This window comes from Carassius auratus, chromosome 31, assembly GCF_003368295.1.
Source record: "Carassius auratus strain Wakin chromosome 31, ASM336829v1, whole genome shotgun sequence".
In the NCBI taxonomy this organism is placed as follows: Eukaryota; Metazoa; Chordata; class Actinopteri; order Cypriniformes; family Cyprinidae; genus Carassius; species Carassius auratus.
The window spans coordinates 14,320,664-14,334,375 of NC_039273.1; the positions used below are offsets into that span (position 1 = coordinate 14,320,664).

At 37.0% G+C, this 13,712-nt stretch overlaps 1 protein-coding gene across 6 annotated transcripts; it reads right to left on the bottom strand.

Annotated features, from left to right (window-relative positions):
- Positions 1–2,593: 2,593 nt before the first annotated feature.
- LOC113050621 (centrosomal protein of 63 kDa) lies at positions 2,594–12,998 on the bottom strand. 6 transcript variants are annotated; one of them, XM_026213795.1, is made up of 16 exons: positions 12,859–12,998; positions 12,245–12,347; positions 11,686–11,863; positions 11,275–11,370; positions 9,934–10,029; positions 9,671–9,793; positions 9,441–9,554; positions 7,678–7,833; positions 6,546–6,691; positions 6,273–6,419; positions 6,067–6,169; positions 5,719–5,916; positions 5,475–5,561; positions 4,824–5,014; positions 3,798–4,119; positions 2,594–3,258 (listed from the first exon to the last, which is right to left on the bottom strand). In XM_026213795.1, exons 2-16 carry the CDS (start codon positions 12,283–12,285, stop codon positions 3,082–3,084), a joined length of 2,175 nt encoding a protein of 724 aa, XP_026069580.1. In that variant the 5' UTR covers positions 12,286–12,347; positions 12,859–12,998; the 3' UTR covers positions 2,594–3,081. The 6 variants fall into 6 exon arrangements, with proteins under 6 accessions (XP_026069580.1, XP_026069578.1, XP_026069579.1 ...); XM_026213793.1 differs by having other exon boundaries at positions 7,654–7,833; XM_026213794.1 differs by having other exon boundaries at positions 3,819–4,119; positions 7,642–7,833.
- Positions 12,999–13,712: the final 714 nt, after the last annotated feature.

The window sequence follows — 13,712 nt, forward strand, 5'->3', positions numbered from 1 at the left end:
GGATTCCCATGCTAAACATGGACAAAGTTTCAAAAATTAAGTTGTACGTTTGAAGGAGTATTTCTGTTCCAAAAATACTCCTTCCGGTTTGTCACAAGTTTCGGAAAGTTTTTTTCGAGTATGGCTCTGTGTGACGTTAGATGGAGCGGAATTTCCTTATATGGGTGCTAAGGGCACGTCTGCCGGAAGAGTGCCTGCTCCGGTATAGCAGAGCACAGACATTCACTGATCAGAGCGAGAGCGTCGTGAAATGTCACAAAAGGAGTGTGTTTTTGGTTGCCAGGGCAAGACAACCCTGCACAGATTACCAAAGAAAAAACAGCATTAAGGGACCAGTGGATGGAGTTTATTTTTACAGAGCATCAACGGAGTTGTGCAAGTGTTTGTGTTTGTTCCCTGCATTTCGAAGATGCTTGTTTTACAAACAAGGCCCAGTTTGACGACGGATTTGCACATCGTTTATTTCTTAAGGATGATGCAATCCCAACGAAAAAGGGTCACGATTGTGTGTTGGAACCGCAGGCGGTGAGTAAAACTGCTTAAAATATCTCTGCCTCCTTGTTAGTGCGTCCCCTCGCATGCCGATTCTGGATCATAAATAAACGGCTGAATCTGACTGTTAGCCATGGTTTGTTTTGGATGTTTTTTTTCCTCACGGTAATGTCACAACTTCCAGACGCTCTCAACGCAAAAGCCTACTGGCGCTCGTGATTCTTTTGCTCCGCCCACACGTCACGCCTCCAGCCGGTCGTGTTTTTCCGGGAAAAATCGGTACAGACTATCTTTCTCTTATGAATATAATAAAACTAAAGACTTTTTGGAGTTATGAAGGTGCAGTACTACTCTATAGGTACTCAAGATTAACAGGATATTGAGTGAAAATGAGCATTTCACCCCCCCTTTAAATGAGTATTAGCAAATAAGTCACATTTTTGGGGCGAACTATGCCTTTAACACAATAACCTGCTGTGCTAACAAAGCTAGTTATTCAAATGAAATGTTAATGTTAAAAACAAAACTATTTCACGCATTAAAACATAATTTGAGAAGAGAATGTGTTATGTGCACTACTAGAGTGCATTGTGGATGCTTGTTTACCTCAAGCCAGTTTCTGTGTGTGTTTGCAGTGAGACAGTGTCAGTTTGGAAGTGCTCAATGGAAAATGTTAGTGTTAATGTTATTTAAAGAAGTGGATTGAACCACAAGTCACCTGGTGCCATGAATTATAACTGAAACATCCACTTCCCATTGGATCAAAGCCACCATTATGGTATCATGGTAAAGAGAGAAAGAGATTAACAGGCCTGCTGGGCTACAAGTGTCACTTTTAAAGCAATAAAAAAGTTACTTGCTAGGTCATAATTCTTTGCCTCATACCGTTTATAAAAATAAAAAAATATAAAATGTGTCTCCTACTATTTTTTTTTTTTTGATAAGTGATATTTTTGGTTGAGGGCCATTGTAAAACTGAGTTAAAAACAAAAAAATATATATATTAAGGTAATTAAACAAAAATGTACCAAGCAACATTAATTGCTTGTAATTATATATAATATACTGTTATTACTATACAAGAATGCAAGCAATTTTTATAACAGTGTACTGTAAAAAAAAAAAATAGTTTTACCATTTTATCTAATTGTTTGTTAAAATATTCACTAGAAATGTACAGAAGAAAATCCGAGAGAGTAAATACATTAAGGATCGTGATTGCGCCCTCTGTTGGGTTGTAAAGATAATATATCATCTACTCACCCTCCTTTCGTCCAGTAATGTATGAGGTTTTTTTTCTGGGGTGGCCACAGTTCAACCATTAAAGCAAGCCAAGTGTTGATTGATCTCTCGGTTTGCCCTTGACTTTGCCCAGGGCCCCAAGATTCGTAAGTTCCTAGCAAATCAAAAATGCTTTTCCTCTGCAAGCAAAAGAGTAAACGTCCACATTGCCAAATTCCTCCGTGCTGTTTGTTGAGCTCTGCGGGCCTGGTATCCAGGGTGACGGAATTCCGATCATAAAACCGCTGGACCAGAGCCCGGAAAAACATTTTTCCAGCACTTGCTAATCTGAGGAAGGGAAGAGGGAGCGAGAGAATAAATAAGAGACACATTCCAAAACAAATTAGATTTAGGATATTCCTATTCCCCCCCATTTCTCAAAGCAAGGGAGCACATGTCTCGCACTCAGTATCACTCCGTTGGTGATATATGAGTCTGTGCTCAATAACAGCCTTTGGCTATCCCCATGTGCTGGATCCCACATGGATGACATTAACATATCGTGAGCTTTTTCTTGTTGAACGTGTGCGCTGCTGTAAACCGTCAGGCCTGGCACAATCTCTGCATTCTTGGGGTGAAACTCTACTAAATCATGACAGCGGGCTGTGATAGGCCACTAAACATAGGTGGAGACTTGAGAGAAAGCTTGTGTGTTTGACGTCAACTTTACATCTCCGCTGTGCAACACTGTCAAAGGATACGACCCCAGAGAATGTATCTAATCCCATCACATGTCCAAACAGCTTTTTCCCCGAAGCACAAAGTGACGAAGAAATAAAGCCATTCACACAAACTCATCCACTCCCATAACAAACGCAGCTATGAAAACAAGCTCTTTTAATTCAAACTTAAAACACACATTCTTCACGATCATGTCAGTAGGTTTACAAAAAAGATGTTTTATGTTTGTTAAGGTTACACTGTACATAAATATTGACTGCATAAGAAAGAAAACGAGAAAAAGGCACAGCAAAACAGTACAGAGTGTCTAAAGTGCTCAAAAAGATGATGACGGTAGATGCAAGAGACCATGTGAAAGATCAAAGTTCAAGGTACAGGGAATAGGGAGTGTATATGCGATCATTTCTTCACTAGAGCAATAAACATGGAGGTATTCAGCACTTTTGGAACAGAAAGTTGCTTGGCACTGCTTTGGTGTCATTTTTGCTGCACTGATGTAACAAGAGTCTCGTCCGATCATCTTGCAGCATCCATGAATCCCAAAACACATTCTTCTTTCTCAAACAGAAATGTCCTTACAGACAGGTAATCACCTGTATACATCTCTGCAAGTTCAGATCAAGGCACTCAGTGGCCGTTTGGGGGTCTGCCGTCCTTGCCCAAGTATTTGGAGACAGTGTTGGCATTTTCCAGCTTCATGCTGTGAATGTGGGCGTCCAGTCTCTGAAGCAGCTCTTGAGAGCGCAGCGTTTCCTCCTCCAGAAACCGCGTAGTCACCGAGCCATTTGGAGATCCAGTGGAGTCCTGGAGGAAGTGGGAGGAACTGACTGTTAAGGCTGTTGTGCAATGGTACCGTGTGCATGGCTGACATGCTTTTTTATTAAAGCAATGCCAAAAACAATATACACACACACACATACATACATATATGAATTATTAAATTATAAATATCATTATGCTTTGGGGAGTCGACCACATGATGCTTTACACCCTGAAATAATCCTGCCAAGTCATAAAGCCATTAAATTATCTCACATTTTAATTGACTTTCTGAACTCAACACATTCATGAGGGTCTGCAGGCTTTTTTTTTTTTCATGTTAGTTGCACCATCACCACTGATTGAGATTTTTTTTTAAGCATAAGTTTCAAATAATTTTCCTTAAAAAAAATAAAAAAACAACTCAAGGTTTTCTGTTCAGGAATGTAATTCTTAATATGGATTTTTTACTCATTATGATATATATATAGTATTATGTATGAGTAGCATTTTTTATATATATTTTTGAATACGTTCATAGATGGGGACATCATGTCCCAGTGACCCATATCTCTATTACTGACCAAAGGCAGAAAGTTGTCTACCGAGCTGGAAGCTTGAGCTTCCTCTCCATTAACTGCTGCACTGAGAAGAGCTGCCATCCTGTGGGCTTTACGGCTTGAAGAAGAAGATGAGGCAGACGATGCAGAAGAGTGGGCCGGGGACACAGCCATCCTGCTCTCCTGTGACTGGCCATCGGGGCGATTAGGGGATGTTGGCGACAGGTTCTCAAGCTGTTTGAGGAGTGTCTGTATTTGGCCCTCGTAGTGCGAGGATCTTTCCTGCATCCGAGTCTCCATGGCCTGTAGCTCCTCCTGGTGTCTGCGCTGTACATCCTCATCAGATCTGTGACAGCACATAACACAACTACATCATGCACTTACACACACTACCACTCCAAAGAGTTTTGGTGCAGTAAGATAAGTATTTTTATTCAGCAAGGATGAAATAAATTAATCAAAAGCAACAATAAAGACATTTATGTTACAAAAAAAATGCTGAAATGAGAATCCTGGGTAAAGTATCACGGCTTCCACAAAATTATTAAGCAGCACAACCATTTTAAACACTGAAAATTAAAAAAAAGAGATGTTTCTTGATCAGCATGTTATAATGATCATTTGACACTAAAGACTGGAGTAATGGTTGCTGAAAATATAGCTTTGCCATTACAGGAATAAATTACCTTTAAAATATATTAAAATCAAAATATTGTATCAAAATATATGTAATATTTTTTCACTATATTACTGTTTTGCTACTTTGGTGCATCAAAAACATCAAATATTCTTACTGACCCCAAAACTTTTGAATGCTAGTGAACATGTATTCAACGTCACTTGTTGGCAAGGATACCTGAATTTCTGTACAAAGAGTTCACACGATCATTGTCACACTTCTCCTTACTTGATGAGTGATCAAGAAATAGTGCAAAATCATAGAAATGTATTTTCCAAATCCTAAAACGTTCATTTTTTTTCCTTTTGGAGTTCGCTGACTGTGTGTGTGTGTGTGTGAGTGAACATTTTTTATGTGGAAATATCAGGTACCTGTTCTGAGCGTTCTTGTTCTGATTTTGTAGTAGCGCTCTCTCGTACTTGTCCTGCCAGGTCTGGTTGTTGGCCTCCATGCGAGCTCGTAGCTCAATCATTTCCAGCCTCAGATGCCTGTTCTCTTCCTCCAAACTGTTCAAAGATGACACATAGCTATCTCTAAGACTCGCCAGCTCTCCGTCACGCCTCTGACAGACAAAGCGAAAAAAGTGATCAACAAAAATACCAAAAAGGCTTACAAAACAAGAAATACAAATGAAATGAAATCAATCTGGCTTGCATCATAAATTCATCCCGCAGTTTGTAAAAGGTAACAAAATCCATTTAATCGCTCATGAACTGTTTAAATAAAAATCATATTTCTATTAAATGACATACAAATCTTTTAATTTCTGAAATCATGGAGTGTTGATGAATTATGGCTTATTAATTTAATGTATTGACACTTTCAGATTCTGTTAATGAAATAAGCAGTTTGAAAACAAGCAGAGATTTCATTATAGTAGGAGAAATCATTGGGCCTTCGAGTCAAAAAGATTGATACTGTTCAAATGATGTTAATGCAGATGCTGTTAATATAGCCCTGAACACTGTTTAAATGAACACAGAAAAATGAAAAGGAAGGTTTTCAGAGCAAAGGAGGGAAACCTTAGGTGATCTTGACTCGACTCTCTCAAGAAGATCACTTAGATGCTGATTCTCAAGCTTTAGTGTTTCAAGCTGGACCTGTGTCACCTACAAAAACCAACATAACAGCAAAATCAGATATAAGACATGATATAACAAACCAGTACTTCTCAACAAGCACAGGTTTCTTCTTCTTGGGTGATAAATGGCAGGTTTTTGTTTCTGATGCCTGATCTGGACAGGTTGCAAGTGTGTTTTGGTGAACCTTGAGTTCTGACGCCCGGCGCTCTGCTCGCTCCACTTCTGCCCGTAACTGTCGCTCGATACTGGAGGCCGAACCAGTGAGTGTGGCAATGGTGATGTCACGCTGATGAAGTTCGCTGGTTAACTGAGACACCTCCTTCCTCATTCCCTCCAGCTCCCCACATCGAGTCTGTTCAGCCCTCTCGAGCTCTGCACGTAACTACGGACACAAAGAGTTACATTCAACTAAATATGGTCATCAGTAATTTGTACATATTAAGAAATTGAATAATTCCTCTTATAAATAAAGCTGCTCAGCTGCACACTGATAATACCTCAAACTAAAAAATGTACTGCTTATTGTGCATACATGTTTGATTTCAGCTGTACAGCAAGTGTGTTCCTCCTCCATCTGTTTCCACTCGTTTTCTCGTCTGATCATCTCTGCTTTATGCTTTCTCATGCTCTCCAACCTGACAAAACAAATAAAGTTCAAGGTTTTTATTCCAGAATAAATTATTATTCTATTGTTAGTTGTAGCTGCTGTCATAAAGAGTCTTTTGGAAAACGTCTCACTTGTCTCGAAGTCTGATGATCTCAGCTTTCAGGTGATTCTCACAAGTCTGGGAACTGTTCAACTTGGCTGTGACTTTCTCCAGCTCTTGTCTAAGGAAGGCCAGGTTTGGGGACGAACCGTGTGATCCTAAACATTCCTCTAGAGACCTATACAAAGAGATAAGTGATTTGCACGCTGAGATTGATTGACACTTGATTGTTACTTTATGGACTGTTGTTAAATGATAAATCCTACCGTAATATTTCTGTGTATGTAAGCAGATGATAATATACCTAATGACTTGCTCTTTTGCTTGCAGAGTTTGGTTAAGTCGGGTCACTTCCCGCCGTAACTGCTGCTGCTGGATTCCTGTGCTACGTACAAACTGATCCTGAGCGTCCAGTGTAGCCTTCAGCTCCTCTCGCTCTTCACTCAAAACCTGCAGAGAACAGCGTTGCCATTATTCAAACCATCACATATGACATAAAAAAACATTTTGTGCTTTGCTCAGCTATTAATGCTTCAGCTATTAAACCAGGGGCCAGTTGCATAAACACAGCCACTATGTTATGATAATCAGTCTTAGTTTTCTGATTGAGATTGGGCAAATCTACATTTTTGTAACTGAATTTAAACAGTTATGACCGGTCTAGAAGAAAACAAATGCCAAGGCTAACTTTTTAAGTCTAGTCTAAGAAGTTCATGCAACTGGACCCAATATCTAATGCTGCCTTAAAGTCATGTTGGAACAATCATATTATTGAACTGAGCTTTATGAGTTTTCAAAATATAAAAATGAAAAGCAAAATCATCAAAAAAGAGCAATCCATGCAACTTAAGCACTATATTGCTTATATAACTGAAGTCTGAATTGATATTTTATGTGAGAAACAAGCCAAAATGTAAGATTACCAAGTAATAACCTTTCCTTTCAAAGCTTCCGGTGGCAATATTTAATGTGCTCTATCTATGTGTGTAGATCAATAATTATATGTGAATAAAAGCCTAGATTAAATGTGTTCATTATATAAAGTGAACATGCATTTTCAGAAGAACTGAATTAAACTGCTTGATTCATATGGATCACTATTAAAATGTGTTTATGTGCTTTAATTTTGAGGTTTTTATCTCAATGTATGGACAAAATGATGAGAGAATATTACAAATATTTTCATTTGTGTCCTAAAATTAAACAAAAGATTGATTTTGTAGAAACATGAAAATGAATAAATAATGACATCATTTTAATCTTTGTGTGAACTAATCCTTTTAAGAAGGAACTCCCCAGGAAGATATGAAGGCAACATATACCTCCTCTTTTGTTTCCCACTCCACACCCCACACTGATGTCCATCTCTACCTCTACTATTCTTGTGGATCTGGATCTACCTGTCCCCGTACGTGAGCTGCAGCGGGACAGCTGACCTGATGTTCCTGGATCGAGTCTCCCAGCTCATCCTGAAGCAGCCGAAGTCTCTCCAGTTCCAGTTCTTGAGTATGTAGGCTGTCCTGAGCCCTCTGCAGCTGAGAGCGCAGCCGCTGCAGTTCTGCCTGCTCCTGTGTCCGACCTACACCCTGAGTCTGACACACAACGTTTCACACACACTAATATTACAACTTTACTAATCCTTGAAAGACACCCAGTGTATCATCAGCCTTTTCCCTTCATGTTGTGGTACATGTATCTTTTGGCTTTAATCTTTAATGACTTTATAGTTTATTACAACTATTAAATATTTTTTTGGGAGTTGTCCTATGAAAAGCCTTACTGTAATTCATAAATCCAAAGTGAAGCATAGCAGCCTGTTACTAAGATCATAAATTAGGCAAAACCCATGTTGCCTATTATCATCTATAACAACAACAACAACAACATTTATAACAACAATAATGATAATAAACAGAAATATATATATATTGTTTGTAACGGAAAACATCTTTAAAACATACAACTAAAACAAACTCTATAAAAGTGACATTTTGCCATTATAGTACTCAATATTTGACATTAATGATAATGGTTACACGTTATTTTAAGGTGTCCTAATTACAGTCTAATTATACATATAAGTACGGAGTAATAATAATTAACTACATTTCATTTATAAACTATATGGTTAGGATTAGGATTTGGGTTTGACTTAGGGTTACTTGCATGTTATTTTACATAATTAACTGTCATTAAAATAGGAAAGGATGAGTAATATGTTGGGAGGGTGGAGTTTTGGCGATCGACCCACCGGTAAAGTTCGTTTTCTCCCATTGGCCAATCATTCTACCGCCTTTCCACTGTCTGTGACATTTGGATACGATTGTCTCATTTCTCCTCATAGCAGCAGTCGCACACAACTTCCAAATTGGTTATGAAGCAACCATCACCCTCGGCTTATCACCACGGTAAAATTAATGATTTTACTGAATATAAAGAATGTATGAATATACCCACACAAAACCAATGATGCCCTAAATAAAAACACAGTAGGTTTTATGGCGCTAATCATCATACATAATGATTTAATAATTATAAAATAATTATTAGTCTTAAGCGTCCTTTTACATAATCAAGTGAAAAAATGTAGGTAATTCTAACATGTTCCTGTAGCTAAATTGGTAGAGCACTGCATATCAAGCTCAGGGTTGGGGGTTCAATTCTCCGGGAACACATGATATGTAAAATTTGATGGCCTGAATGCACTTTTAGTCGCTTTGGATAAAATCGTCTGCTAAATGCATAAATTAAGAATTCAAAATTAACCACGCTTCAGAAGTTAAAATATTTGAACGCATCTGAAGCTCAAATTAGAGCCGAAGTTTGGGTATATGCATATGATTGTAACTCTGCGCAGCTCCCGCACAACTCTCCGGTGGACATGAATGACTTCTGGTCTGTCTCTTGTGGGAGATAGTGGAAAGGTGGCTTTAGGCCTGCTTTTCCTTACCTTCACAACCAATCACGAGCCCCCCATTGCTTGGGCTTTGGGGCTTCAGCCCTGCCTAGCCCTTATATTAATCTGGCTCTGAATATGAGCTCCATATGGTCTTATATCATTCTACATGAACCATACAAGCCTGATCATAAACCTTTTTGATATGATTTTGAAAAACAAAGTCTTAATAATATACACACACACACACTTTCTGACTATTATTTTGTATGCTAGGCTTGTAAATGTTCTAATTAGAGGCACCTGGATGAGAGCAAACTGTTCAGCCAGGTTCTTCCTCTGTTCCTCCAGTGAAGTCACTTGTTTCTGATACTGCAGTCTCTGCTGTTCCCACTCTGCTGAATGCTGACGGAACTCCTGCATTCACATACATAGATCTTCAATGAACTTCATTAAATTATTGAACTAAAATTATAAAAAAATACTATATAAACGAAAATAAAGTCCATTTAATATTCAGCCAGTCTCTGTACCTCCAGCTTGCTTTTGAGGTGGGACAGCTCAGTCCTGTCCTCCTCTCTGCTCAGAGCTCCTTCTCGTGCCTCCTTCAGATGCTTACGCTGGAGCTTTTCATAGCTGTGTTTCAGTTTAGACAACTGTTAAAAGGAGGTAGCTGTTAACTATATTACTGATAAAAAAGATGCTGTAGTGAAAGGAACTAAATCATGTCATACAGTGTGTTGGAGTGTAACAATAATATATACAGCACTGTTACTAAAATAAAAGCTGATCGTACTTCATCTTTTACATACTGCAGCTGTTCTTCATACTTCACAACCAGATCTTGTTTTCCAGCTTGCATCTCATCTAGCTGTTGCCCCAGCACTCGGATCTGGAGAACATAAGATCGGTTTATCAGAGCTAGCGTGAACTGCAGCTCAAACACGACACCTAGTGGAGAGTGATCTACTTACTACATAAACTATGACTTTACTATATAATGGAAAATGCAGTCCACAAGCATGTATATGAGGATCCAAAAGTCTGAGACCACTAGCCAAAATGTTTTTATTTTTCCTGAAATCAACATTTTTCATAACAATCTTATTATTAGTTTAATAATTTTACTGCAAAATCTAATTCACATTTTTATTAATATAATATATTATATTATTATATATTATATAATATAATCATATTAATATTATTATTAACATCATGTATTATTTTGTATTTATTTTATGCCATAATATTTCTCAAAACTTTTATTTTTTAAATTTTATATTAAAACATGATCTCAGACTTTTGGACCAATGAAGCAATTAAATTTCAATAGTATTAGTGATATTACTGAATTTAATATAATTTCATATAATTTATGCAACATTAGATGCCAAGTATCTGCATTTGAATTTAATGAACTTAATGTAACAAAACCAAAATAAAGAAATAATACCTTTAATTATATTAAAAATTTTAATTAAAAATCTAAACATTAAAATAAAACACTGCTTTCCCCTATATTACAGTAATTATGTTATTATCAACAATATATATAATCATAAAGTTTCCTGACTTTAGATTTTTCTAAATCTTTATTTTAAAGTTAGATGGTGAAGAACATATTGTCAACATAATATTAGACTTCTGGAATAATTACAATTACATTTTAGACCCATTAAATATTTAAATAATAATAATATTATTATAATATAACATGATGTCATTTGGCCCTTTAATAATATTATGTTGATTTAATCAACCATGCAAGCATTTGCATTTTAATCTAATATATTCAGTCATTTATTCTGTTATATGTCATGAGCAGTTGCCCTAATAATATTTTTTAAATGTTAAAAATGTAACAATATAATCATTATATCAGAATACTGTCTTTCCCTATATTATACACTGTATTATTGTAATAGTGTCAGTTTTTTTATATGTAATCAGAGAAACTTATACAAGAAATACTGATGCATCAATCAAAACAATCAACATGGCTTTACCAACAACAGTCTTCACCTATCTAATATGTCACATAGTTAATGCTTATAATAATGCTCAAACAGAAGCATTCAGTCTAGTCTAGTCGAGTCTTGTCATGCAGGAAGACCCACGTCTTCATGCAGTTCACCTGCTGTAGCCCCTTGTCCACTACCAACTTCAACATTTGGAAACCACCGTCCTGGAGCTCCAGCAGGGACATTATCACCTCTCTCACCCCAAGCGTCTGCCAGGGGTGAAGGCAGAGCATATGACGTATGTGATTTTGCTGAGCCATGATATTTAAGAGAGATCTTACCATGGAAAGTGTAACACACACAAAACCATCCAAATCAGTTTAGTCCTTCAGAAGATTCTGTGGCCTCATATTACATTTCATTGTACTGAACATGCTTTGTCTCATATACTACAGTATTAATAATGGATCAGACCATGGAAAGTTGCTTTATAACTTTCAAGACTTTGTTTCAATGTACCAAAGCTGCTTCTTACAACAGTTTCGCACTCTAAATGTAATTTTGAACAACAGCAAATACAATACCTCCGAGCTCCTCTTGTCGAGCAGAGCTTTGGCTGACTGGAGTTCCTCCTGCGTATTCTGCAGACGCAGCTTCATGGCTCGAACCTCAGCCTCCCATTCACGCCGCTTGTGCCCCACCATGATGTCGATCTGCCGCATCAGCTCCTGTAATTCCGGCTCACAGGATGACAGGACAGAGCTGTGTAGATGAACACAACATGCAACCTGAGTAACGCAAATAGTGGATGCTGTATGCCTGCACACAGTGGGTATAGAAAGGAATCACCCCATTTATAATAATCACATTTTGTTCCGTTGCAGCCTGAAACGAAGACATACATTATTATTATTATTTTTTTTATATATCAAGCTGTATTTACTCAGTGCAACTAATAATATCCAAGTGAAAGATATAACACCAACATATTTGGGATAAAGTTTGTGGATAGGCACAAGTCAGATGAGTCTAAAATTGACAATATGGGGGGATTCTTTTCTATAACCACTGTACATACAAATGTATAACGTGAGTCGCTTTTTTAATATGTGGATTGAGCAGAATTTGAATTCTCCCATGTACCTGACATCATGATCACGGAGCGTGCTCAGAAATTCCTCCATTATTTCTCAGTGATCTTCCTTGTACATCTTTATTACAAAAGATCAAAATCTGGTCTGCATGCCTGAGAAAAGGAAAGAAAATTAGCAGAGATGAGAGCAGAGTCTGCATTAAAGTTAGTTAAGGGAAACTGTATACAAATAAGTTAACATCGGAATGCTCTGAGAGAATTAAGTTGATATTTCAAGTTGTCCCTGACATACTAAGATTTCAGCCATTCGGGAGTCAGGTAACGTTATAACAGTATTTCATTGGTCAAATATTGTAATATACGAAACAGAAAGGGGGTTCCATTGCATACTACGTGGTGAGCTATTATTAGAAGCTGAATATAATGTGATATAATTACGTTGATAAGTGATATTATTCGGTGTTTTTGCACACTTGGTCTTATTGTCTTATTGGTTTGTTACTAGTAAATCACTTCTTGGCTAACATTAGCCTGTTAGCGTGGAAAAAATGGTTCGCGCATTGTTTTAACGTTACTTTTACTGTGTTTGCACAGAACTACGATCTTTGAATTCGAGATAAACTTTGTCTTAAAGTTATTTTCTGAAAGTACAAATCTCACTTACAGTTTCTGGGACACTTGACATCTTGTTTGTCAGTTGGGGTTGTAGGGGTGACAGAAACTCAACAGTTGAAAGAGCAACAAAGAACAACACAAGACTAGAGAACAGCCACTCTGCCTGCGCTTCCGCAGAGTGTCACGTGCTTCACAGTAAGGATTCTCATTGGACACGTTTGTACAGTCCGCAACATCCCTGGTTAAGTTTGCTTGTAATTTGAATGATCTATTGCTAGAATTCCTTTAATATCCCATTTCCTTCATAATTTGATCATACATTCTTTAAGTTTTTTTTTTTTTTCTTTATTCCTTATAATTCCTACAGGTTAATAGAAAGAAATGTCACATTTATCTTTAATCATAAGACATAATGTATTATTGATTCTTGTGTGTCCTAACTGTATGTATAACTGATTTCTTCTGTTCTGTTTTTACTAGGAATTGTTTTAACTTTAATTATTTTATTAAATTCTGTAATATTCTCTTCCTTTATTATCTGAGTCCCCAATCTTTTGCCAGTGGTTATCAATTAGGTTTTAATTCATGTTTTTCCTTCATTTTTTACAAAGGAAATCTCTATTTTGTCATTCTGAATAAACTTTTTTATTTTTTATTTTTTGGGGCTCCCCTATTTAAACATCCTGGCTTCCGCCACTGCAGTATGTCCATTTCCTGAATCTTTAGATCCATCATTCAGTATAAATTTCTAAATATTTCTAAATATAAAAATATTTTTATTTTATGTATTCTCATACCAACCTACAGATATTGTCATTTCCATTCTCTAACAATTGCTTTTTATTTTTAATATGGCTTGTAATTTGGGATAGAGTGGTGCATTTAAATGCTCTATATAACTTA

Bases quoted from the DNA above. Each gene is read 5' to 3' on its own strand.
- LOC113050621 (XM_026213792.1), bottom strand. From the start codon at position 12,285: ATGGAGGAATTTCTGAGCACGCTCCGTGATCATGATGTCAG. The intron at 11,864-12,244 runs GTACATGGGAGA...TCATCTACACAG, and splicing joins CTCCGTGATCATGATGTCAG to CTCTGTCCTGTCATCCTGTG. The intron at 6,692-7,641 runs GTAGATCCAGAT...TGTTCTCTGCAG, and splicing joins CAGCTCACGTACGGGGACAG to GTTTTGAGTGAAGAGCGAGA.